At 45.1% G+C, this 27,962-nt stretch overlaps 1 protein-coding gene across 1 annotated transcript in view; it reads left to right on the top strand.

Annotated features, from left to right (window-relative positions):
• The window catches only part of LOC120033597 (pyridoxal kinase-like), a 29,809-nt gene extending 18,009 nt beyond the window's left edge, over window positions 1–11,800 (top strand). Inside the window, exons 5-11 of the mRNA XM_038980015.1 lie at window positions 4,880–4,914; window positions 6,377–6,462; window positions 7,174–7,219; window positions 8,972–9,083; window positions 9,220–9,356; window positions 11,191–11,257; window positions 11,471–11,800. Coding sequence (XP_038835943.1) covers window positions 4,880–4,914; window positions 6,377–6,462; window positions 7,174–7,219; window positions 8,972–9,083; window positions 9,220–9,356; window positions 11,191–11,257; window positions 11,471–11,589 — 602 coding nt within the window. The 3' untranslated portion in view covers window positions 11,590–11,800. The remainder of the gene's footprint in view (window positions 1–4,879; window positions 4,915–6,376; window positions 6,463–7,173; window positions 7,220–8,971; window positions 9,084–9,219; window positions 9,357–11,190; window positions 11,258–11,470) is intronic.
• Window positions 11,801–27,962: the final 16,162 nt, after the last annotated feature.

Here is a 27,962-nt window from a genome sequence, read left to right as displayed (position 1 = left end):
TCCAATTTTTTAATTGGACTGGATCTTTATATATACCACTTGGGTCCTGTTTCAGTAATAACGATATCAGACCTTCTTGTTGCGTGTCTGATAATCTACCATTTATATAGGAGTGGTTAAAACAAGCTAATAATGGTCCTTTGAGTATATCAAAAAAAGTTTTGTATACTTCCACTGGTATGCCATCCAGCCCTGGAGTTTTCCCATCCTTAAAGGCCCCAATTGCATCAAGCAGTTCCTCCTCTGTAATTTGGCCTTCACATGAGTCTTTCTGTACAGATGTTAATTTTACATTATTAATAGGAAAAAAATCCATACAATTAGTTTCAGTTAGTGGAGATGGAGGAGCCTGAAACGAAAACATATTCTTAAAGTACTTTACTTCCTCTTTCAAAATATCATTTGGTGAATCATGCGTGACTCCATCATTTGTAACAAGTTTTAATACATTTTTTTTGGTAGCATTTCTATATTGAAGATTGAAAAAGAATTTGGTGCATTTTTCCCCATATTCCATCCAGTTCGCTTTATTTTTATAATGTATTACACTGGATCTTTCTTGAATAAGTTCCTCCATTTCTTTTTGTTTTTCCTCTAACTTATTCTGTGCCTCTATGGTACTGTTTTTATTGCTATCTAACTGTACTGTTAGTCCTTCAATTTCCTTTGTTAATATGGACTCTTTTGATCTAAATTGCTTTTGTTTTATAGATGAGTACTGAATTGCATGGCCTCTAAAGGCACACTTAAAAGTGTCCCATACAATAAGGGGATCTGCTGTACCTATGTTATGTCTGAAAAAGTCAGTTATAAAATCTTCTGTCCTAGTTCTAAACAATTTATCATCTAGTAGACTTTGATTAAATTTCCAATATCCTCGCCCACGTGGAAATTCTGTAAGAGAAATATATATGCCAATTATGTGATGATCCGACCGCATTCTGTCCCCTATCAACACTTTTTTAACTTTTGGTGCCAGAGAGAATGGTATAAGAAAGTAGTCAAGACGACTAGCTTGATTCAGCCTCCGCCATGTATATCTCACTAAATCAGGGTATTTAAGTCTCCATATATCCACTAATTCCAATATATCCATGACATTCATGATTTCCTTAAGTGCCTGAGGGTGATAGTTTGTAGTGTGATTTCCTTTCCGGTCTATAGAGGTATTTAAGACCGTATTAAAATCTCCCACTATAATAATAGAGTCTAGTGTTGCTTGTAGAGTTGATAAATTCTTATATATATTTTCAAAGAAGCTTGGATCATCATTATTCGGACCGTATAGGTTAACAAGCCATATTTGTTTATTGTCCAATAACATATTTAAAATAATCCATCTACCTTGAGGATCTGTTTGGACAATTTGCACATTTGGATCAAAATTATTGTTAATTAAAACCATCACCCCTTTTGAATTTCTTTGCCCATGGGAGAAATATATTTTGCCCCCCCAGTTCTTTTTCCACAAAACTTCATCTAAAACTGTTGAATGGGTTTCCTGTAAACAATAGATATTATAATCCTTCTCTTTTAGCCAGGTAAATACTGATCGTCTTTTCTTATTATCTGCTAAGCCATTACAATTGTAACTGGCTATACTTATTTCACCACTTACCATAATGAGACACACCTTTCATTCTTTTAATCAGAATATATTTTTGTAAACGTACTATTAAAAAGTAACATAATGATTGAGTGTCTATATAGTTGTACCATGATATTTGCATTTCTACTAAGTAAACCTCCAATTGGTCCCTACTATTCCACCCGCTAAAAGGCCTCATCTCGAGATGGCTTGTCATCCCAATGCCCGGTAGACCACCCTCGACCCCCTGTATCCCATAGCCCTGAACCGACTGGGATCCATTCTTTGAAAAGAGCATACAGTGCCATTTACCGAATTGAAGAAAATCAATTACCATATGCATTTCCATTGCCCTCACCTCGATTTGTATTATATATATCTGTGGATCATCCTCTATTGTCCCTAACATCTTTTACTTCTTCCTTCGCAACAGTTGTGGGATACACACATACACCCACACACACTCAGCCCTTACCCCCACACAACCATAAGCTCACTTTCTCAACAATTGCACCATCCCAGAGCCCAACTCAAGATGGGTCATGATTTACAAATGCACTTGCAGTTGCAGCTGCATGAGAAGGCCTGCAAGACCGCACAAAAAATTAGCAAAAATTGAGAGATTTATTTACCATTGTCATATCCTAGATAATGGAGGTCAAATGTACACCTTATTCCTGAAACACCCACAATACGGCCACCCGTCATGACCATGTCCCCACGCATCTCCATGCAGTCCGACTTTGATTTTGTGCCGCCAGGGCCACAATAATATACCCCCTCTCTGAATGTCCGAGTGTGACCCCCTCCCCATGGGTTACTGCAGCTAGTGTTGCCAGCACTGCCACTGCCTGGGTGGGGGCACCCCACCGGAATCCCCACCGGCTAGGTACAAGGTCGTCAAGGTTCTCATTAGCAGCTTTGAGAATTTCCTTGTATATTATGCTCTCCCTTATTGGGGCTTTGGCTTTGCAGGACCAACCCTGCCAAGCAGGCTCAGAATCTTGAGGGGGCAGTGCTGCTCTTGGTCTCTGACCTAATTTTAGCTGCATACAGACCGCTTACAGCGGGCACATAAAACAGTTAGGGACTTCTCCTTAGTATCTGGGTCATTCAGGTGGGTGTCTAGGGTATAGTGCCATGGACCGTACCATTAAAATAGGATAATAAATAATTAGATATAATTTATAAAAAAATAAATAAAAAATGTAGTTCTCCATGATAGGACAATAAATAAATAAGACGTATAATTCATTATAAAAGTATATCCATCATCTGAACAACATTGAAAGCCCTCTCATACCCGGCTCACAGCAATACATTGGCTCTGGGATATGCAACCATTTCATTACTCACTCACTCAACTTTCCAAACATAACAAATAAAATAAAAAATAAACACAAACCATACCATCCACACATACTGTGCCTTCTGTTTACTTAGTTTTTATCTTCACTATGTTGAATTAGTGCTTGTGTGTTCAATTAGTTATATGTGAAGATTTATAGAAAAGCTATATTTTTTATTGTATTGTTACAATCAGTAACCGGGCTTGAATTGTGTTTATTTCCCTCGTCTATGAGAACTTTGTAATTTTTAAAATAACCATGGAGTAGTCTTTGTGTCTCTGAACAACTGGTTATCAATATATAGTTTATCAACGACGAGAGCTACTCGTTTCGCTTTTAATCTATTTTCTTTGAAAATTGGATACAGAACTTTGCGCCGTTCTGCAATTTCCTTCGGAAACTGATCATTCATGCCAATTTTGGTCCCAGCAAGTCTTTTACCCAGGCTTTTAACCATTATTTTATCTTTAAATGAAGCAAATTTGGCAACGATTGGGCGTTCGTACCTCTGCCCTCTCTGTCCGAAGCGGTGAACGCGTTCAAGTTGGATTTTGTCGATAACTTCGCGTGGAATCTGAAGCGCTGTAAGGAGGAACTCTCTAACTATAGATTCAGGAACTTCTCCTTCTTTTTCTTGGATACCTATAAGTACCAAATTCTCTCTCATGGATCTAGTTTGTATGTCTAGTAAGGTTTCCTTCAGAACGGTGTTCTCCTTTTTAATTCCATTCATTTCGGTTTCAATCTTATTGACTGTCCCTTTTAGCGCGTGTGTTTGCTTCTCCAATGTCGCAGCTTTTTCATCACTCATCTCTAGGCTTGCCTTCAACTCTTTTATATCCTTACTAACTAATTCAAGTATACCCAGTTTGTCATTTATTGATTTTAACAGATCGGTTTCGACCTTTACCATTCCGGGTGGTGAGAATATTAAATCATCAGTGTCTGTAGAAGAGTCACGTTTTCGTTTTGTAATCGGTTCCCCTGTCTTACTCTCCGTCATGTTTGGTTGTTGCCTGTTTTCGTAATATTTGTCGATAAATGTCTCTAGTTTTAGGATTTGTTTTGTGTTATTGTCCAGATTGAAGGTTATCACTCACCAGATTAAGTAGTGCTAATATTTTAGTCTAATTTAGCAGATATTTCGAATATTATGTTTTATCTTGAGGTGCTCTACATAAATCCCTTCAGTCCGCCATTACCCTTACGTTACCTTTACGTCATACGTCACTCTCTCTCACTCTCTCACAATTTTGTATTAATTTTGCCTATTTTGAGGAAGAGTTACTGGGTATGTTGTTGCTATGGTGGCTCAATAGGGACAAACAACAGTGATATTGCTGCTTTTCCCCCCTTTTTTCAAGCAAAGGTCTTTAGGGAGTATGCGAGCTCAGACGTTTGTTTCGCCTAACTGAGTTCTCCAAGCTGAACCTAAGTATGCGGACGCCTTAAGCCCTTGCTCCATTTAGAAAAAGCGCTGACAGGACAGCTGTATCTGTTTCAGCGAGCCCCAAGTAAATCATTCTTCATTAAGCTGCTAACTAAGATTAAAGTTGACATCATTTAATAACGGCCATGCATTTCCATGGAAATTAGTTGAACAACATGTAGGAGCAGGATGAATGAAACTGCTGTAGCGTGTGTTTACAGTCTGTTCTGAGGGCAGTGTCGTATTCATTAGTGCGCAACATAGCAAAACGTGAAAACGTGAAATGAAAACAGGAATTTCTTTGTCCACGTAGTCCATCCCCATTTCGTCCCGTTATCCTCCGTTTGGCGTCTAGTGAATACGACCCAGGTGTTTGACGTAATTAGCTGACGATGAACATAATCAGAAGACATCTTGGGTCAGCTTAACTTCGATACGAAACATCTGTAATGTCTGTGTAAAACCTGAGAGATCTGTGTTAGAGATTGAGCGTGTTCTCGTTTGCCTTCTCAGTGTGTGACCCGGTGCTGGGGGACCATGGCTCCATGGTGAGTACTTTGTGTTTTTTGTGTTGCGCTGCCTGTATTTTATTAAACAGAGCAGAAAAGATCATGAAAAGATAATAGTGGGAAAGATTGGAAGAGTTCATCATAGACAGTGGGTCGGATTTGAAACCACACTGACAGTGGTAGGTATGTATCCTACATAATCGAGGCCACCAGAGACTACTGTGCGTTTAATGAGGGATCAGATGGTACTAGTAAGTGATGTCACTATTCCTGCTCAATCTCATTCAGTGGGTCAACGCTGACCTTCAGCTTTACCTGACCAATGAGTTAAACCTAAGACCGCAGCCACACTGAGACACATAAACAGAAATCCTATATGCATTCATCAATTGCCTGTTTTTGTCTGTCTGGCAAAAGTTCAATTCAAGTCAACTATTTTCGGACGAGCTGCGTATGTAAAAAGGCATATTGAGCATTTTTTGATGGATAATGATGTCCGTTGAAAACCACTGGCAAATTTTTCAGACACAAAATCACAATGTGACTGCGGACTTAGAACCCCACTTTCTCTGTCTGTCTCTCCCTGTGTTTCTCCCTGTGTCACTTACTGTCCTTGTCTCTCTCCCTCTATGTCTCTCCCTGTGTCACTTCCTGTCCCTGTCTCTCTCCCTCTATGTCTCTCCCTGTGTCACTTCCTGTCCTTGTCTCTCTCCCTCTATGTCTCTCCCTGTGTTTCTCCCTGTGTCACTTCCTGTCCCTGTCGCTCTCCCTCTATGTCTCTCCCTGTGTTTCTCCCTGTGTCACTTCCTGTCCCTGTCTCTCTCCCTCTATCTCGCTCCCCCTCTCTTACTGGAATCTCTTCTTTACCTTTATGGGCTGAGCATCAAGTATCAGTCGACATGATGTCATTGTTGCATCAAGGTGTGGGTGGGTGTGTGTGTGTGTGTGACGTGCGTGTGCGTGCGTGTTGTGGAGGGTGGATTGGGGAAGGATAGACCGCATCTCATTTCACAGTGACAGATGAAATTAGCATGAGCGGAGCTGCCCTCGCTGTCTGTACAGAGAGAATTATGCGGAATAATTTGCTCGATTGTGACTCACTGTGCGTGCGTGCGTACATTAGTATTTGTGTGTGTGTTTGATAGGTAGAGAGAGTAGAAGAGCATACATGCATAATGTTTGTTGATGTATATAGAGACATTGAGAAAATGGTGTGTATACCTGTTGTGCTCATCATTCTGATTTACTCAATACATCCATCCTTTCCTTGTTATGCATCTCAGTAGTCTAAAGTTGCTTCCTTTCCTCGTCCCCTTTTCTTCGTCTGCTCTGATCTGAGCTAGGCAGCAATTTCAGCTCGGTGTAGATAAATAAGGGCTGATGAGGAGAGGCAGCCACTTCAGGTGATTGAGATGCACCCTGTGTGTGTGTGTGTGTGTGTGTGTGTGTGTGTGTGGCTGCTCACCGGTACTGATGGTAGTGTGTTTCTTTCTGTCTCCAGTACGTTCCTGAGAACCTGCACCCGGTCTACAAGAACAAGGTGGTGCCAGTGGCCGACATCATCACACCCAATCAGTTTGAAGCGGAGTGAGTAATAGTGAACCTATACAGCTGCTGTGTGTGTGTGAGACGGAGAGTTAAATCACCACAGGGACTGTATCGTATATGTTACTATCACTGTCACTAAGCCTCATCCACATCCTAATCAGCTACACTGATGTTATTTTACTCAATATCCTATCAACTGATATACAGACACACCAAAGGCCTATGTATGGCGTGTAGCATGTCAGTAAGATGGCTGCTACGCTGAGTGATACCCAGTCACTCCTCTCTGTGTTTGTCTGTTTGTCTTTTTGTCTGCATTCCTCCATCATTTTTCCTGTGTTGGTTTGTGTGTGCTCCACTGCTTCTCCCCTCGCTCCTTTCAACCCTACTTCTAAACCACCTCCTCCGCTCATCACTGCAATCCCAGTTCTACTGGTGCACAGGGTCCCTCTGGTGGATACCCAGGGAATGACAGATGAATAATAATATGCTGTGCGTTGTGTCTGAAGTGTTTCCACAGCCTAATGATAGTCTCAGTCGTTTAGCTTGGAGATGATAGTGTACATGTTGCTCACTGTCTCTCAGTATGGCCACTAGAACCGTTCCATTTATTCCATTCCAGCCATTACAATGAGCCCGTCCTCCTATAGCTCCTCCCACCAGCCTCCTCTGGTGTCAAGGTTAAATTAGCGTGGGCGTGTTTGTGTGTGTGTGTGTGACCTTATTAATGTGCCCGTGTTTGTCCTCCAGGCTCCTGACAGGGAAGAACATTAGCACAGAGAAAGATGCAGTGGAGGTGAGTCTTACCATAGAACACGCAACAGATATATTATGTGGCAAAGTTGTCCTCAAGTCATGTCGAACTTTGTCCATAATCCATGGGCCATGTTTGAATACCAATAAAATGGATTCTTCCTTCCTTGAGGTATTCACTGATATGTAAGTAAGCGGATGGCATCCACCCCATTGTTTTCACCAAGCCTTCCGTGACAGAGCTGTGATTTCCTCAAGGTTTTATGCTTTATTACACTGAACTAAAATAAACGCAACATGTAAAGTGTTGGTCCCATTTTTCATGAGCTGAAATAAAATATCCCAGAAATGTTCCATACGCACAGAAATGGCACAAATATGTTTACATCCCTGTTAGTCAGCATTTCTCCTTTGCCAAGATAATCCATCCACCTGACAGGTGTGGCATATCAAGAAGCCGATTAAATAGCATGATCATTACACAGGTACACCTTGTGCTGGGGACAATAAAAGGCCACTCTAAAATGTGAAGTTTTGTCACACAACACAATGACACAATGTCTCAAGTGTGCTATTAGCATGCTGACTGCAGGAATGTCGACCAGAGATGTTGCTAGATAATTGAATGTTAATTTCTCTACTATAAGCCGCCTCCAACGTCGTTTTAGAGAATTTGGCAGTTCGTCCAACCGGCCTCACAACCGCAGACCACGTGTAATCACGCCAGTCCAGGACCTCCACATCCAGCTTCTTCACCTGCGGGATCGTTTGAGACCAGCCCCCTGGACAGCTGGTAAAAGTTTATATTCGGTTGTGTTTGCACAACCGAATAGAAACTGTCTCAGGGAAGCTCATCTGTGTGCTCGTCATCCTCACCAGGGTCTTGACCTGACTGCAGTTCGGCGTTGTAACCGACTTCAGTGGGCAAATGTTCACCTTCGATAGTCACTGGCACGCTGGAGAAGTGTGCTCTTCATGGATGAATCCCGGTTTCACATCTGTACCGGGCAGATGGCAGACAGCGTATATGGCGTTGTGTGGGTGAGCGGTTTGCTGATGTCAACATTGTGAACAGAGTGCCCCATGGTGGAGGTGGGGTTATGGTATGGGCAGGCATAAGCTATGGACACAGAACACAATTGCATTTTATCGATGGCAATTTCAATGCACAAAGATACCATGATGAGATCCTAAGGTCCATTGTCGTGCCATTCATCTGCCGCCATCACCTCATGTTTCAGCATGATAATGCACGGCGCCATGTCGCAAGTATCTGTACACAATTCCTGGAAGCTGAAAATTTCGCAGTTCTTCCATGGCCTGCATACTCATACCAGACATGTCACCCATTGAGCATGTTTGGTATGCTCTGGATCGATATGTACGACAGAGTGTTCCAGTTCCCGCCAATATCTAGCATCTTCACACAGCCATTGAAGATTAGTGGGACAACATTCCACAGGCCACAATCAACAGCCTGATCAACTCTATGCGAAGGAGCTGTGTCGCGCTGCATGAGGCAAATGGTGGTCACTCCAGATACTGACAGGTTTTCTTATCCACACCCCTACCTTTTTTTTTTAAAGGTATCTGTGACCAACAGATGCATATCTGTATTCCCAAGAAGGGTGGAGACGGGGATTGAAGCCCTGTCTCTGCTGGGTGTCACCAACTCAACCATGGCCCTGCACAGAAGGGTGCATTTTTTAAGTAGTTGATTTTGAATAGGGAGGTGGCACCATTAAATGTAGCAGGAAGTTGACCTTTTTCCCCTGGCTGCTGCCTCCTTCCCCAGGTGATGGACCTGCTCCACAAGATGGGTCCTGACACGGTGGTCATCACCAGCTCTGACCTGCCCTCGCGTCTGGGTGACCGCTTCCTTGTGTCCCTGGGCAGCCAGAGGACGTGTAAGTGTGTGTGTGTGTGGTCAAGAGTGGGCAAGCTAACAATGACAATGAGTAATTGATGTAACTGTCATGGTTTTATGTCCCATCTGTGAATCATTGGTCATTGGTGTAACATTTCCTCTTCTTGCATCTCCAGTGATGCCTGATGGTACCAAGTCCACCCAGAGGGTCCGTATGGAAATCCCCAAGGTGGATGCTGTGTTTGTGGGGACAGGGGACCTGTTTGCTGCGATGCTGCTGGCCTGGACTCACCACTACCCCAATGACCTCAAGGTCTGCAGTGTGTACTAAAGCCAGTTATAAAACCTAGAGGGCTCATTTTGGCACAAAAGACTGTGATTGTAAGGTGGAAGGTGAAGTTGCCCCTAGACTATTGGTCACCAACCAAAATGCAAGCCCGGGATCTACCGCTCAGATTATTTTAAAAACGTGACTTAAAAAAACATATGCCTATGCAACATTAACCAATTAAAAACAGTTCTGTAGTAATGAGGTTTGTGCAGTAGGCTATATGCCCTATACATTATCACTGCATATTGGCTATGCTTCAATTGCCCTGCCAATGTGGTTCTTCTCAGGCCATTTTTAAATTATCTACATTTTTAAATGTAGGTATATGATCACACTGGTAATAGATAATTTGTTGTATTCCTTGTGAGGCACAGCTGAGTGAGCATAATAATTTGGTCTTTTTTTTTTTTTACTAGACTGATGGCCTGCATCTGATGGTCAATCTGAGGGGAGGGAGGGAGCAGCGTTGAGGCTGCCTCTTTCCCGACTCACCGTCCCTCCTCTCTCCCTCCCTCCGCTCGGAAAGGGGACACTGTCTTCCAGCTGATGGTGAAACTTAAGTCGCACTGCATTATTTTTGCCTCATGCACCAATTCATGTTGTTACTCCTATGACCACAGAAAATGAAATATTCCTTGATTTAAAAAAAGACACAAGCCGCTAATAATAATAATAATAACGCAATCTTATCGAAACACTTTGCGATACTCATTTATTGCAGCTGCAGTTCTGGTTGTAGTGTGAGTGGAAGTAGGGAGAACACACATTTAATGACTTATAAAAGTGTTGAACAAAGTGTTGACAGTGCTAAATAACAACTTAAACAGGAACTTACTTACTTCTAAAAACATCAGCACTTTGCTGTATTCGTTGAGTCTCTCTCTAGTCATGATTTTAAAAGTTTTTAAATCTCACATTACAAACTTTGCTGTGCGTTCGAGGCTTCTTTTTACAATCTATGGCGCAAGGGAACTGTAGACACGGAGATCTTAGCTATGTGATTGGCTAGCGGTAGACATATAGGTGCACTTGATTTGCTCTCTGGGTCTGCCGGGTAGCCGGAGTTCTACCTTCAGACACACGAAATTGTTCATAATGGTAACACTTTGCCTTACCGGCGCTAGGGCTGCTGAATCAAATGCACCTACCGCCAACAGCATGAAACAAATTTTTAAAAAAGAGGAACGCAAGGCTTTATCATTGGGTTTTTTACAGAAATGTTTGGTGATCGACTAGGAATGGCTTGGAGATGGACCAATCGCGATCGACCGGTTGGTGACCACTGCCCTACATGCTGATCTTGAGTCAGTTTTGCATTTCCCCCCACTAATGGTTAAGATTGGGGAAGGGGAAGATCATCCTAGATCTAGGGGAAACTTCACCCCGGAGTGTGATAGTAATGGCCCTCCATGGCGCTGCCCATGCTGTCATAGAAGCAATCAATAGAATAGATTGGAGGTGCACCCTCTAGGTTTTATAGCGCTCTCTTGTATAGCTGAAGCTCACCACTGATACTGTCAGCATCATACTTAGAATAATAGTGATATCAATCAGTCAACTACGTTCCCACCATTCAAACTTCCCCCCCAAAAATTCTCAAGGTAAGGTCAAACTTGATAGTTGGGGTATGCTGGCGCTCTTACCAATATTTCAAAAATTGTCTGGACCACTGAAGGGGTGCTCAGTCCTAGGATTTTTAAACCGCAATTCTAAAAGAAAGATCGGGATGGCAGCTTAATTTCCTTTGAAAGTTTCAACATTGCTTTGACAAACAAGTCTCTCTCTCTCTGTCTCTCTCTCGCTCTCTCTCTGTTAGACTGCGTGCGAGAAGACTTTCTCAGTGATGCATCACGTTATCAAGAGGACCATCTCCTATGCTCACGGTAAGACAAAATCAAGCATCGTTTTACTCGCTGTAAGAAGTGTGTGTGTGTGTGTGTGTGTGTGTGTGTGTGTGTGCGCTTGTGTTTAAGACGCTCGAGCGTTCACTTGCTCCTTCTGTCTTTGTTTTTCTCTTTCGCTGGGTGATTCTCTCTCTCCTCTTTTTTCCCCCCTCCATCTTTCTCTATCTCTTTCTCTCTCTTTCTCTCTTTCAGAGTTAGCAGGGCCTGGCCGAAAACCCAGCCCGCCTCAACTGGAGCTGAGAATGGTTCAGAGCAAAGCGGACATTGAGGACCCCGCCATCGTGATGGAGGCTACTGTCCTAACCCTATAGAGACTCCACCCCCCATCTCCCACCACCCCCCCGCGCCACAACCGCACAATGTATAGGTGTTGTACATTTTGATCTGTAATGTGACATTGCCTTAGAAATCTCTTACAGAGCACAACATTTCCATATGAGGAGACTTAGCAGGGTATGGATGGACAGACGGGGGGTGAGCAGAGGAGGGGAAGACCTGAGTGGGTCGGGGTGGGGGCTACTGTACCTCAGACACCTCTTTTCGACAACCTGGTCTCTCTCGGTCTCTCTTCATCTCTCCCACTCCCTCTTTGAGCTCGCCTAACTTCTTGGTTTGTCCTGCACACACAGCTTCACAGACCAGCCCAGGCCAGCCCAGGCCTAGACTATTCCAAGGCCAGGCATCCCAGGGCTTATTGGAGTTGCAGCACTAGCTAACTACGGTGGCAATGTGGTGGCCCAGGCTAGCTAAAGCCTAGGCCGAGGTTATATCTGGCCTGCAAAAATCAACCAATCAACAATCTGTCAATCAATCAAGCCTTGTGAAATATATGCACAGCTGAGGGCAGAATACTGATCAGGGATAGGATAGAATCTGAGGCACTTATTTGAGTGGTGGTTTCTAAACGTTTTACCTCATGTCACAACAGGACAATGGTTTTGGGTATGTTGATTCTTAAATCAATTGTCCTATGTTCAGTGCTTAGATCATGATCAGTGTATGATCATTGTAAGCACGTCACTAACGTTGTGGTTGTATGTTTTTGTGTGTTGTTTGTTATTTACAATGTGTGAAATGCTGGAGATCTATCATTTCAACATTTGTTGATGTATGACCCTTGTGTGTTCAAATTTCAATGTTATTGGAATGACCATACGTTTGTATTTTTATTTTGTTCTTAATTGGTTGCAAGGACTAGCAAGGATAATCTACACTGTTCATTTTATACATACAAATTAAGCAAAACATTCATATACTTTTTTATGTATTTGTATATTTACATATCTTGAGCAGATATAATATTGATATGGTTTCTCTGTCTGTGCCAAACTTGTGAAATCAAATTATGTTAGAGAGTGCCAAACTGGCTGTTTCCTGAAACAGGCATGAAATTGCAATAAAGTTAATATGAATCCTGTTATTTAGCCAACTTGCTGTAAGTTTTCTGTCTGCCCCTGCTTTGTGGGGAACTCTCCATATCTTACGCTCTGTTCTGAAGAATGGACAATGTGGAGAAAGCCGATTTGATCTTTCTGGTGATGCTATGTTACAACCATTTCTCCTCAGACAGGGGGAGTGTCCGTGTGCAGGACCAATCAGGGGTTAGTTCTGCTCTGACTGACATGTACTTACTCCTCAGCTTTTCATGAAACCAGTGAACTGTTTAATCTATGTTCCAACTGTGCGTTACTGTACATTTGTGTGTTTGCGTGTGTGTGTGAGAGTATGTACATGTATGTAAGTGTATATTTCCTCTGTAATCGGGTTTGGGGGTTTTAGGGGAGGGCGTGGGGTGGGGGGAAACTAGTTTTTAAAAAAGGGAAAAAAAGAAGAGAAGCAATGACTTATCATCCAGAAACTAGCCTTTCCGGTGCTGTCGTAGGAATAACCCAGCTGCTGACTAAGTCAGTGGTAGTGAGGTTTGTTGGCTGTGCCAGCTTTTGAACCCAAATACTGTATGTGGGCATTGAACTCCAAAACGGAAGCACCTAAAACTGCCATTGAGTGGTCCGAGTGTGTACTTTGAGTAGGAGCTTGGGGGAGTTGGATGGTCGAGGCTATCTGTGTCTTCGGACAATATATGTATATGTTGGTCTGAAGTGGGTTGCCTTGCAAAATGGGGTCTGGTCACATAACTAAAGCTTCAGCTCCCCCAGTATTCTGTGGGAAACCATGGAAACAACATATTGACTGTTGTTGCAGCAATGTTTTAGCACATTCCCTGGGGGAAACGTAGAGGGATAGTTCACGTGGATTACAAAATATATGTTATTTATACATATATATAGTATATGTATAAATATGTCATGTACTGTGGATCATGAATCTGTGCTAAAGATATGGCCAATTTCTGAAACATATTTGAGGGCGCTGCCTTGAATCAGATGGGACATTCCGAAGTATCTTCTTCCCTAACATTAAGAGCATGTGCAGTAGTGGTGAAACAAAAACAAAATGGGTTAAGGATGATTGTTGACATGTAATGGTGTGCAACATTTTGTGTCTTGGTCTAGAAAAAATGAGAAAAAATGCCCATAGGGAATTACATGTCAACAATCATCCTTAACCCATTTTGTTTTTGTTTCACCACTACTGCACGTGCTATTGGCTGAATATTAGGGAAGAAGAGATTTTGGAATGGCCCATCTGATTCAAGGTAGTGCCTAATTAAATAAAGGTTAAATAAAAAAATAAAAAAAATAAAATATGTTTCTTTGTTTGGACCACTGTGTTTGCTGTAGTGTTGACTCTATCCTAAAATAGTCCCTTTGGCAAAGTATCATAACATGTACTCTTGCCATGTGTATACAAGAAACAGTAGGCAACACTAGAATATTAACCATGATGTCAGTACAGAAAGGGAGATCTTTGACTAATGCAGCATTTGTGAACAAGTGGGAGGTGGGAATTTACAAGTTGTGAAGTCGTAAAAACTAGTTGGTTGCAATTTCCTGCTTTGAACTCGTCGAGAAACGCTGATTGACTAATGGCCAACAAGCTGCAAAAACCATAAACTAAAAGTACAGCTGTCACGCTTGTAAACAAATGATAGTGTTCAAAAACCATATTAATAGATTTTTTATAAATAATGTTTTGTTGCATTTAACTGCCGGAAATGCTATTTTCGAGTTTATATCCTTAGTAGATGATGTAGGAGAAAGAGGAGCTCAGGATGGTGGACAAGTTTCCCACAAGTAATTACCAGTTGTAGGGCCGTTTAAGTGGATTTTTCCCAGTTGTATGTGGTAAATTCCCACTTCTCACTTGGTGACGAATGCAGCATTAAGCGCAACTGAGTGCCCCCTACTACCCCCTGCCTTTGTAACTGTATCTGTCCCTTAGTGGTTTTAACAGTGACCAGTCTATGCTTGGCTCTTCTTTTGTTTTGTTCTTATGTTGAAGATTTTCTTTTTACATTTTCTTTTCTCAATGGGCAAACAATGAAATGTATTAACTGTTTGGTAAAGTTTTTAGTGCTTCGTTTTTTGAGCCTGAATATTTTATAACATGTTACAATGAAGATTGTAGTGTACAAATCCACATTTATAATATATAATATGTATGTTATGATGCAATAAAAATAAAGTAATGATTATATTATATCCACCTGCTTTTTTCTGTAAATAATGAGTATCAACACACTGCCAAAGGAAGGGGCCGGTCAAGGAAGTCCATAGTTGGCTGAAACTGAAAGTACGTAAAAAATGTAACAGATAAAAAATTACATGCAAAAAAAAATTATATTTGAAATAGACAGTTGTTTGCATTTTGTACATTCAATATCTACCTGCAATGTCAGGTAACTATCTTTCCTGGTAACATATCCCATACGATGCTTGTCATGTACGTAAGCCAATGCATGCCTATCAGGGGACACTTTACTACAAGCAACTAATATGAATATTAATTTCCTCCAATACAGCAGACAAAGAAAGGTTGACCATTTCATTGACACTGGTAGGGTGCTTGTCGAAAACTGTATTCTGTATATCTGTATGGCATGGTCAATGAATAATCATACTCACATATGCTGTCTACCTATACTCAACTGATCACAGGTATACCAGTTTGCACAGAGTTAGAATACCTAAGATGATACCTATAGGCAGTGCTTGACTTGGACTTAAATAGGTGCCGGTACTCATTTTGGGTGCCGGTACTGTTTATATACAGGTGCAGGAGCTCCACAATACTTTTGAGATAATATTATATAAGAGGAACAGGAGCTCAAGCAGTAGGACATTTGAGGTGCCGGTACTTAGCTCCTTTGGCAGTGTGAGGTCCTGCCCAAGTCAAGCACTGCCTTCACACCTACTTTCTGGAGGGTCATCAGTACTGTCTGCTGAAAACTGCATTCCCTCTCACTGCATGGGGCTGTCAATTAATGCTCATAAATGTTTCATGTGTGTATGCCTCAGTTATTATAAGACACAAAACACATAAACAGCTTGTGGAAAACATTTAAAATCAGAGCATTTTGCCATGGAAACCAATATAATGACATAACTCTGTGGTCACCCTTGACTGAACTGGCAAAAATAATTCATGATCTGAAGGAATTCACAAGTTCAAGGTAGGTACAACCCTTAACATATTCAGAATGAAAAGAGTCACAGGGATATCTACCTGCACTACAATTCAGTCACAGGTGTTGGGAGAGAGGGGATATAATGGGAACGCTGGCTTGTTATCAGAGAGGAAGAGGCAAAGCGAGAGTCTTTACTCTCTGCCAAAGAGGTCAATGAGAGAGTCGAATTTGGTCAACAAAAAAACAATGCATTTGCTACGTGAGGCTTATTTGATCCAATATAAGTTTGGTAATGGTTAGGTTGTTACGGGTGCACTGATATAATTGGATGCACGTAGCATTTCTGCAGAAAAAACATCAATTTTATATCCGAGTTGTGTCTATGGAGTTGTGACAGTTGTGCACACGCGTATCTGGCCTCTCATTGGCTAGAATGGTCCCACCTGATCTCGCCACCTCCCGCCTGCCTTCCATCTTTGAGGACATGTATTACCATTGTTAGAGCGGTCACTCGATTATCTTGGAAATATAATAGATACTATTTATTGTTATACTGTACATTGTTTCCAGGGGGACAGAGTTTGTGGTTGGATAGACAGGAAGTTGCATATTTCACAGAAGGATGTAGCTAGCTAGCTAAAAGATAAACCTTTATATTGAAAAATAAATGCGTCTATGACTCTGTGGTGCAAAGACACCAATGTTATTTATGTGTTGAGTTGAAAACCAACGCGTTGGACCTGTTTGGTAACATTACTCGTCGTCGGGATCCAGAAATCAGGTAACGTTAGCTAGCTAAAATGCTATCCAAGTTAGCAGAGGTGTAAATAATCTTTACGTCGATTCTGTTGCAAAACGTTTACTCAGACGGAAAACCTAAACCAGGGTTTCTATTGGACAAATGCAGGTAGGTCCCTCCTCATTTCGTTCTGTTTGTTTCCGTTTGGTTGTTAAACGGTAAACGGTTTCCGTAATGAATACACCCCTGGTTAACTAGATTGCTAAAACCACTGCAGAAGCCAGCTAACATGCCACCTAATTTAACATATTACTGCGTAGCAGTCTGGACTCAGACACAATGTATTGGCACAGACATGCCTTCGTGGGTTGGGAGTTATGACCACAGTATGTGCCCAATTTGACTGGAGCGCAGAACGAGTTTTCCAAGGCTGGAGCTTCGCCCTTCTCCAGTAGCGCTCACTTCGTGAGCTCACGCCTCTTATCACACTGAGTGTTTTACATTTTGGTACCAGTAGTACATTCATTTCCAATGGCACGCTGCGTTTGCCTTGCAGCATTGCGTTGCAGAGGCAGTTGTAGTACGTTCTGTGTGGCGCATACATTGGATTTATTGAACATATGCATCAAACTGTATGCGTAGACGGCTTGACAGAAATGGGAGTAGAAGCTGAATGTTGAACTTTTGTTGTTTACATATTCAGATGATAGTGCATACCATTTTGTGCAATAACACTGTCGGTGTGCCTGCCCATCATGCATTTGTAGGCTACTTTTTTGACATTTTTATTTTTACTATTTGTTTTTTTGTAGGATTTTTTAAATCTTTGTATTTTTAAAATATTTTTTTGTTATTACATATTTTTGTAGGCTACTTGTGTGCTGCTATAGAGTACCAGGTCAAACAAGAAATGGTCCACCATTCATTTTTCCCATAAGGGATTTTAGTAGCACTTAAAATATAGGCTCATTATGCACAGAACGAGCAGTATGGCTGGTGGCGTTGTTATGCTGGAGGGTCATGTCAGGATGAGCCTGCAGGAAGGGTACCACATGAGGGAGGAGGATGTCTTCCCTGTAACGCATAGCGTTGAGATTGCCTGCAATGACAACAAGCTCAGTCCGATGATGCTGTGACACACCGCCCCAGACCATGACTGACCCTCCACCTCCAAATCGATCCCGCTCCAGAATACAGGCCTCGGTGTAATGCTCATTCCTTTGACGATAAACGCGAATCCAACCATCACCCCTGGTGAGACAAAACCGCAACTCTTCAGTGAAGAGCATTTTTGGCCAGTCCTGTTCTGGTCCAGCGACGGTGGGTTTGTGCCCATAGGCGACGTTGTTGTCGGTGATGTCTGGTGAGGACCTGCCTTACAACAGGCCTACAAGCTCTCAGTCCAGCCTCTCTCAGCCTATTGCGGACACTCTTGAGCACTGATAGACGGATTGTGCGTTCCTGGTGTAACTCAGGCAGTTGTTGCCGTCCTGTGCCTGTCCCGCAGGTGTGATGTTCGGATGTACCGATCCTGTGCAGGTGTTGTTACACGTGGTCTGCCAATGCGAGGGCGATCAGCTGTCCGTCCTGTCTCCCTGTAGCGCTGTCTTAGGCGTCTCACAGTACATACATTGCAATTTATTTCCCTGGCCACATCTGCAGTCCTCATGCCTCCTTGCAGCATGCCTAAGGCACGTTCACGCAGATGAGCAGGGACCCTGGGCATCTTTCTTTTTGTGTTTTTCAGAGTCAGTAAAAGGCCTGTTTTAGTGTCCTAAGTTTTCATAACTGTGACCTTAATTGCCTACCATCGGTAAGGTGCATGTTCATTAATTGTTTATGGTTCATTGAATGAGCATGGGAAACAGTGTTTAAACCCTTTACAATGAAGATCTGTTAAGTTATTTGGATTTTTAAGAATTATCTTTGAAAGACAGGGTCCTGAAAAAGGGCAGTTTCTTTTTTTGTTGAGTTTATATTTGTAAAAATGACAATTACAACAATACTGAATGAACACTTTTATGTTTAACTTAATATAATACATAAATAAAATCAATTTAGTCTCTAAATAATGAAACATGTTAAATTTGGTTTAAATAATGCAAAAACAAAGTGTTGGAGAAGAAAGTAAAAGTGCAATATGTGCCATGTAAAAAAGCTAACATTTAAGTTCCTTGCTCAGAACATGAGAACATATGAAAGCTGGTGGTTCCTTTTACCATGAGTCTTCAATATTCCCAGTTAAGAAGTTTTAGTTTGTAGTTATTATAGGAATTATAGGACTATTTCTCTCTATACCATTTGTATTTCATATACCTTTGACTATTGGATGTTCTTATAGGCACTATAGTATTGCCAGCCTAATCTCGGGAGTTGATAGGCTTGAAGTCATTAACAAGCATTGTGAAGAGCTGCTGGCAAACGCAGGAAAGTGCTGTTTGAATGAATGCTTACGAGTCTGCTGCTGCCTATCACCACTCAGTCAGACTGCTCTATCAAATATCAAATCATAGACTTAATTATAATATAATAAACACACAGAAATACAAGCCTTAGGTCATTAATATGGTCAAATCCGGAAACTATCATTTCGAAAACAAAACGTTTATTCTTTCAGTGAAATACGGAACCGTTCCGTATTTTATCGAACGGGTGGCAACCCTAAGTCTAAATATTCCTGTTACATTGTACAACCTTCAATGTTATGTAAAAATCGGGCAAATTAATTACGGTCTTTGTTAGGAAGAAATGGTCTTCACACAGTTCGCAACGAGCAAGGCGGCCCAAACTGCTGCATATACCCTGACTCTGCTTGCACTGAACGCAAGAGAAGTGACACAATTTCCCTAGTTAATATTACCTGCTAACATGAATTTAATTGAACTAAATATGCAGGTTTAAAAAAATATACATGTGTATTGATTTTAAGAAAGGCATTGATGTTTACGGTTAGGTACATTGGTGCAACAACAGTGCTTTTTTTCACGAATGCGCTTTTGTTAAATCATCACCTGTTTGGCGAAGTTGAAGTAGGCTGTGATTCGATTATAAATTAACAGGCACCGCGTTGATTATATGCAATGTAGGACAAGCTAGTTAAACTAGTAATATCATCAACCATGTGTAGTTAACTATTGATTATGTGAAGATTGATTGTTTTTTATAAGATAAGTTTAATGCTAGCTAGCAACTTACCTTGGCTCCTTGCTGCACTCGCATAACAGTGCACTCGTGGATTGCAATGTAATCGGCCATAATTGGCATCCAAAAATGCAGATTGACGATTGTTATGAAAACTTGAAATCAGCCCTAATTAATCGGCCATGCCGATTAATCGGTCAACCTCTAGTGTCTTGTACACCATAATTATTATACAATTGACCAGTCGACTAAATGGGATCAGCCCTAGTCCACATCTAAAGAATCATTGTGGAAAAGACACATATCCCGAAAGCATGATGGTGTACTACCTGCACATGCTAACAGAAAGGAACAAGGTGGGTAGCTAACTGGCATTGTATCCAAGGATTTATAAACTAAAAACCTCTTTCAAGGAGCTTTCTGTTTTATAGGGTTATTTAGCCTAAAAATCTTTAGGCCCACCTATAGAAAAGGGAAAAAACACTCTCTGTAAATCAAATCAAACTGTATTTGTCACATGCGCCGAATACAACAAGAGTAGACCATACTGTGAAATGCTTACTTACAAGCCCGTAACTAACAGTGCAGTTCAAGAAGAGTTAAGAAAATATTTACCAAATAAACTAAAGTAAAAAATAATAAAAAGTAACTCAATAAAATAACAATAGCAAGGCTATATACAGGGGGTACCGGTACCGTGTCAATGTGCAGGGGTGCATGTTATCCGAGGTAATTTGTACATGTAGTTGGGGGTGAAGTGACAGCATAGATAATAAAGCACCTGTAGCAGCAGTGTTAAAAAGAAATGGGGGGGTCAATGTAAATTATCAGGTGGCCATTTGATTAATTGTTCAGCAGTCTTATGGCTTAAGGATATAAGCTGTTAAGGAGCCTTTTGGTCCTAGACTCGGCGCTCCGGTACCGCTTGCCGTGCAGTAGCAGAGGAAACAGTCTATGATTTGGGTGACTGGAGTCTCGGACAATTTTTTGGCCTTTCCTCGGACACCGCCTATTATATAGCTCCTGGGTGGCAGGAAACTTGGCCCCAGTAATGTACTGGGCCGTACACACTACGCTCTGTAGCGCCTTACTGTCAGATGCCGAGCAGTTTCCATAACAGGCTGTGATGCAACCGGTCAGGATGCTCTCGATGGTGCAGCTGTAGAACTTTTTGAGGATCTGGGGACCCATGCCAAATCTTTTCAGTCTCCTGAGGGGGAAAAGGTGCTGTCGTGCCCTCTTTACGACTGTCTTGGTGTGTTTGGACCATGATAATTCGTTGGTGATGTGGACACCAAGGAACTTGAAACTCTCGACCCGCTACACTACAGCCCCGTCCACAATCAGCTCCTTTGTCTTGCTCACATTGAGGGAGAGGTTGTTGTCCTGGCACCACACTGCGCCGAGAGGGTGTTCTCCGCTGCTGGCCTGCTCTCCAGGCACCATCTCATAAGCCTGAAGCCACAGACTCTGTAGACTGAGCCTAGTAAGGCATTTTTAGTTTCATTTAATTGTAAGTATTTCACAGTCTAAATGCACAATTTATAGACTAATGATTTAATACAACAAAATGTTTGAATGCTGAGCGCTTAATGTTCCAGCAAACCTAGTGTGTCGCACTCGCAAATGCTTCACAATTGATTTATTTGTAGGCTATTGCCTTGAAATAATTGAAATAATAGGCTCAACTCCATTCACATATTATGGTTACGACCAAGTTCGAGTTAACGTTAGAGAAACTAGATAGCTAGGAGAAGTTAGCCTTGCTAGCTAGCTGTGACTTTCAGTTAAAGCTCTCATTCACATGAACATTGGAGTGTTAGCTAACTAAAGTTAGTATAAATATGCATGTGGAATTAACCAGCAACTATTTATGTTCATAATACGCTCCCACATGTGAATGAATTAGACCAGCTAATGTCAGTCAACCACTAGCCCTTGATCGTGACTCAGTTCCATTACATTATATATAAGAGTCAAGGCATCTTCTGTAGGGGGAGTTTTGTTAAGAGCCACGAAGCTCAATCTGAACATTAACATGGAGCGCTTGTGGTATGATTTCGGAACCATAATGACCTTATCTTTCATATCACTTATGGCTAAGATCGGCTAAGATCCCGTTAACAGGATCGATTTGACAACAGCCAGTGAAAGTGCAGGGCTCCAAATTCAAACAACAGAAATCTCATAATTAAAATTCCTCAAACATACAAGTATTTCACACCATTTTAAAGATAAACTTGTTGTTAATCCCACCACAGTGTCCGATTTCAAAAAGACTTTACAACGAAAGCACACCAAACGATTATGTTAGGTTAGTACCTAGTCACGGAAAAACACAGCCATTTTTCCAGCCAAAGAGAGGAGTCACAAAAAGCATAAATAGAGATAAAATTAATCACTAACCTTTGATGATCTTCATCAGATGACACTCATAGGACTTCATGTTACACAATACATGTATGTTTTGTTCGATAAAGTTCATATTTATATCCAAAATCTCAGTTTACATTGGCGCTTTACGTTCAGTAATGTTTTGCTTCCAAAACATCCGGTGATTTTGCAGAGAGCCACATCAATTTACAGAAATACTCATCATAAATGTTGATGAAAATACAAGTGTTATGCATGGAACTTTAGATAAACTTCTCCTTAACCCTCCCGTTGTCTCGGCGGGTCAGAGCGACCCCGGGCAGTTCCGAGTTGATTGCCCGTGTCTGTGTGTGGGTCGGAGTGACCCCGGCAGCGTTAGCAAGGTGTATGTTGTAACCCTCCTGCCCCTGTGTGGGCGGGGTCATAGTGACGTCAGAGGGGTCAGAGTGACCCCGGTGGCGTTAGCAAGGTGTATGTTGTAACCCTCCTGCCCCTGCCCCTGTGTGGGCGGGGTCATAGTGACGTCAGAGGGGTCAGAGTGACCCTCGGCAGCGTTACCTGTCACTTCCCCCGTGTCTGTGTGGGTCAGAGAGACCCCGGCAGGCCGGGGTCACAGTGACCCAACACCACCACCTGCTGGATACTAGTAAAAGGTCCTGCCCCAAAATTGACACTCTCAACATTCCGGGCAAGGGCCTGTGTCGAATACGGCGTGTCTGCCCCCATCGGGCCCTTGGGCCCCGTGTGAGTTTGGATATCGAATCTAAAAACGCCCCCCTACAAACTACTTTCCCTTGGTTGTGGAAATTGTGCCTTTCGGGTATGGCTGTTGTTACACAACCTTCCCCTTGCCTCGGCGGGTCAGAGTTACCCCCGGCCAGCGTTACGAGTCGATTCCCAGTGTCTGTGTGGGTTAGAGAGACTCTGGCAGCGTTAGCAAGGTGTATGTTGTAACCCTCCTACCCCTGTCTGGGCCGGGTCACAGTGACCCGGGCCCTGTTGTAGGCCCTGCGTTATGAGTTGTTCCCCTCTGTCCCGGGGGCCTGGGGTCAGAGTGACCCCGGCGGCGTTAGCAAGGTGTATGTTGTAAACCCTCCCCTCCTACCCCTGTCTGAGCTGGGTCGGAGTGACCCGGGGCCTGTGTTAGGAGTTGTTCCCCTCTGTCTGGGCCGGGTCTGAGTGACCCCGGCAGGGACCAGTTGTCCCCAACAACTCAGTGCACGACCTCGGTGCTATCACACGGGGAGGCCAGCCGAGCGTCCCGGATGGGACCGAAGGGGCCGAAGGGCCCGAAGGAGCAGGCAGGGCCGACCACGCGCCTCGTCCATTCGCGTGCCTCGTCCCATTCACGTGGCCACCGTAAGCAGGGCGTAGAGAGGCTACTAATATCGTCAGGAAGAAGAAGAAGAAGAAGAAGAAGAAGAAGAAGAAGAAGAAGAAGAAGAAGAAGAAGAAGAGGACGAGGACGAGGACGACGACGAGGAGGAATACGACCCCGCCGAGCGTGAGCCCTCCGCCTACGACTGTAAGCAGGGCGTAGAGAGCCTACTAATATTGTCAGGAAGAAGAAGAACAAGAACAAGAACAAGAAGAAGAACAAGAAGAACAAGAAGAAGAAGAAGAAGATGAGGACGATGATGAGGACGACGACGAGGACGACGACGAGGAATACGACCCCGCCGAGCGTGTTGCCTCCGCCTACGACGCCTCGCAGTCCCGGTTTCAGCGCGGCTCAGGTCCTGGAACAGATATCCTCCAGCGTCGACCAAGAAGACGAAGAAGACTACTGCGATTCCGAAGAGGAGGACGTTTCGGAAGATGAAGACGGTGAGGAATACAACCCCGAGCGCGACGCAGACGACTACGAAGACGACTCGGCCTCGCGGTCGTGCTCCTCTTCGGAGGAAGAGCCGGAGGGAGAGCGAGAGGGAGACGCGGCCGCTGGCCGAGAGCGAGACAGAGAGCCAGACAGAGAGCGAGCCAGAGACAGAGAGCGAGAGCGAGACAGAGCCAGAGAGCCAGAGCCAGAAAGGGAGACGTTGCTGTCAAAAAACGGCAAAATCAAATGGTCCTCCGTGGCCTATCGCGGCCCGGACCGGCCCCGCGCCATCCGCCCGCCCTGCCCCGCCGTGACGCCGGGCCCCACGGCCTACGCCGCGTCGCGAGCGCTCGACATCGCGTCCGCCTTCCGTCTGTTTGTCACACCGGCGATAGAAAGGATCATCGTGGACATGACGAATCTGCAGGGGGTGAGAAAATACGGCGACGGCTGGCGACCCATGGACTCCACCGACCTGCGCGCCTACGTAGGGCTGCTGATCCTAGCCGGCGTCTACAGGTCCCGAGGCGAGGCCGCGGCCAGCCTGTGGGACGCCGAGAGCGGCAGGACCGTGTTCCGCGCCACCATGCCGCTCAAGGCGTTTCACAAGTACTCGAGGCTGCTGCGATTCGACGACCGCCAGTCGAGACCCGCGAGACTCGCCACCGACAGACTGGCGGCCGTGAGAGAGGTGTGGGACCTGTGGGAGGAGCGGCTGCAGGCCCTCTACAACCCGGGGCCCGAAGTGACGGTGGACGAACAACTGGTCCCGTTCAGAGGTACCGTCTATGCATCTGTGTACGTACGCGTAGCGTAGAGAGCACGGGCAGTCTATGTATCTGTGTTTGTACGTGTAGCGTAGAGAGCACGGGCAGTCTATGTATCTGTGTTTGTACGTGTAGCGTAGAGCACGGGCAGTCAATGTATCTGTCTATGTACGTGTAGCATAGAGAGCACGGGCAGTAGTAGCACGGGCAGTAGTAGCAATCGGCAAGAGTAGCAACGTGGAGCACGGGCAGTAGTAGCACGGGCAGTAGTAGCACGGGCAGTAGTAGCAATCGGCAGTAGTAGCAATCGGCAGTAGCACGGGCGGCGGAGGCGGCTGCGTGTAACGTAAACGCAGTGCGCCCCGATGGTGAGCCGGTAACGATGACGCTGGTATCTGTGTTTGTACGTGTAGCGTAGAGAGCACGGGCAGTCTATGTATCTGTGTATGACTCTGCTAATCTCCTCTCCCTCTCCTCTCCCTCCCCTCTCCCTCGCCGAAAGGACGCTGTCCTTTCCGACAGTACATTCCCAGCAAGCCGGCCAAATACGGCATCAAGTCGTGGGTGGCCTGCGACGCCAAGTCCAGCTACGCTTGGAAGATGCAAGTGTACACCGGCAAGGCGGCCGGCGGAGGCCCCGAGAAGAACCAGGGCGCGCGCGTCGTCCTCGATCTGACCGAGGGACTGCCGGGCGGTCACAACGTCACGTGTGACAATTTCTTCACCTCCTACGAACTCGGGCAGCGGCTCCTCGAGAGGAACCTCACCATGGTGGGCACGGTGCGAAAGAACAAGCCCGAGCTCCCTCCCGAGCTGCTCCAGTCCAAGGACAGACAGGTCTCGTCCTCCAGGTTCGCCTTCACGCCCACCGCCACTCTAGTGTCCTACCTGGCAAAGAGAAATAAGAACGTGCTGCTTCTGAGCACGCGGCACGCGGAGCCCGACGTTAGCGATCGCCGAGACCGGAAGCCGGCCCTCATCCTAGACTACAACTGCAACAAGGGCGGCGTGGACAACCTAGACAAGGTGGTCGGCACCTACAGCTGCAGACGGATGACCGCCCGCTGGCCCCTGGTCATCTTCCACAACATCCTCGACGTGTCCTCCTACAACGCCTTTGTCATATGGCGAGAGATCAACCCCGACTGGATGCCCGGGAAGCGGAACAAGAGGAGGGTGTTCCTGGAGCAGCTCGGAAAGGCGCTCGTGAAGCCCTTGATCCAAAGAAGGCAGCGTCTCCCCCGCACCGAAGCCGCCTCAGCACTTGTCAAAGTCATACGGGGCGAGCGTGTATCCGCCGAGGCTCGTCCGCAAGCCCTTGAGCGAGCCGTCGGCCCGGCCGCCGCCTCCGACCCAGCCCCGGCTGCCCGGCTGGAGGCGAGTAAGAGGAAGAGGTGTCAGCTCTGCCCACCCAAGAAGGACGCCAAGACACACACCGCGTGCTGCAGGTGTAAGAAATACATCTGCAAAGGCTGTTCACACCCATACTGTCACACTTGTGCCCACTGGGCCTTTAGCCAAGACGGGACAGGGTGACCCGGGGGGGACACTGTGTGCTAGGCATAATAGGAGGACAACGGGAGGGTTATGTAACAACAACCATACCCAAAAGGCACAATATTCACAACCAAGGGAAGGTAGTGCAGGAGGGGGGGCGTTTTTAGAATCAATACCCAAACTCACACGGGGCCCAAGGGCAGTACGGGGGACAGCCTGTCACTTCGCACACAGGGCCCTTGGCCGGAATGTTGAATCTGTGAGTGTCCGGCCGCTTGGACTCCCGGTGTACAGTATACATGTCCCTGCTCCCTAGTGGCCTCGTGACTCCCTGGTGTACCGTATACCTGTCCCTGCTCCCTAGTGACTCCCTGGGGTACCGTATACCTGTCCCTACTCCCTAGTGACTCCCAGGTGTGCAGCATACCTGTCCCTGCTCCCTAGTGGCCTAGTTACTCCCAGGTGTACAGTATACCTGTCCCTGCTCCCTAGTGACTCCCTGGTGTACAGCATACCTGTCCCTGCTCCCTAGTGACTCCCTGGTGTACAGTATACCTGTCCCTGCTCCCTAGTGGCCTAGTGACTCCCAGGTGTACAGCATACCTGTCCCTGCTCCCTAGTGGCCTAGTGACTCCCTGGTGTACAGCATACCTGTCCCTGCTCCCTAGTGGCCTAGTGACTCCCTGGTGTCAGCAACCTGTCCCTGCTCCCTAGTGGCCTAGTGACTCCCAGGTGTACAGCATACTGTCCCTGCTCCTAGTGCCTATGACTCCCAGGTGTACAGTATACCTGTCCCTGCTCCCTAGTGGCCTAGTGACTCCCAGGTGTACAGCATACCTGTCCCTGCTCCCTAGTGGCCTAGTGACTCCCTGTTGTACAGCATACCTGTCCCTGCTCCCTAGTGGCCTAGTGACTCCCAGGTGTACAGCATACCTGTCCCTGCTCCCTAGTGGCCTAGTGACTCCCTGGTGTACAGTATACCTGTCCCTGCTCCCTAGTTCCTAGTGACTCCCTGGTGTACAGCATACTGTCCCTGCTCCCTAGTGGCCTAGTGACTCCTGATGTACAGCATACCTGTCCCTGCTCCTATGACTCCCTGGTGTAAGTATACCTGTCCCTGCTCCCTAGTGACTCCCTGGTGTACAGTATACCTGTCCCTGCTCCTAGTGACTCCCTGGTGTACAGTATACCTGTCCCTGCTCCCTAGTGGCCTAGTGACTCCCAGGTGTACAGCATACCTGTCTCTGCTCCTAGTGACTCCCAGGTGCACGTATACCTGTCCCTGTCCCTAGTGGCCTAGTGACTCCTGGTGTACAGCATACCTGTCCCTGCTCCCTAGTGACTCCCTGGTGTACAGCATACTTGTCCCTGCTCCCTAGTGGCCTAGTGACTCCCTGGTGTACAGCATACTGTCCCTGCTCCCTAGTGGCCTAGTGACTCCTGGTGTACAGCATACCTGTCCCTGCTCCCTAGTGGCCTAGTGACTCCCAGGTGTACAGTATACATGTCCCTGCTCCCTAGTGGCCTCGTGACTCCCTGGTGTACAGTATACCTGTCCCTGCTCCCTAGTGACTCCCTGGGTACGTATACCTTCCCTACTCCCTCCTAGTGACTCCCAGGTGTGCAGCATACCGGTCCCTGCTCCTAGTGGCCTAGTTACTCCCAGGTGTACAGTATACCTGTCCCTGCTCCCTAGTGACTCCCTGGTGTACAGCATACCTGTCCCTGCTCCCTAGTGACTCCCTGGTGTACAGTATACCTGTTCCCTGCTCCCTAGTGGCCTGTGACGCCCAGGTGTTACAGCATACCTGTCCCCCTGC

This window comes from Salvelinus namaycush, chromosome 40, assembly GCF_016432855.1.
Source record: "Salvelinus namaycush isolate Seneca chromosome 40, SaNama_1.0, whole genome shotgun sequence".
Taxonomy (NCBI): Eukaryota; Metazoa; Chordata; class Actinopteri; order Salmoniformes; family Salmonidae; genus Salvelinus; species Salvelinus namaycush.
The sequence above is the reverse complement of the archived record's forward strand: the minus strand, read 5'-3'. Positions and strand labels throughout refer to the sequence as shown.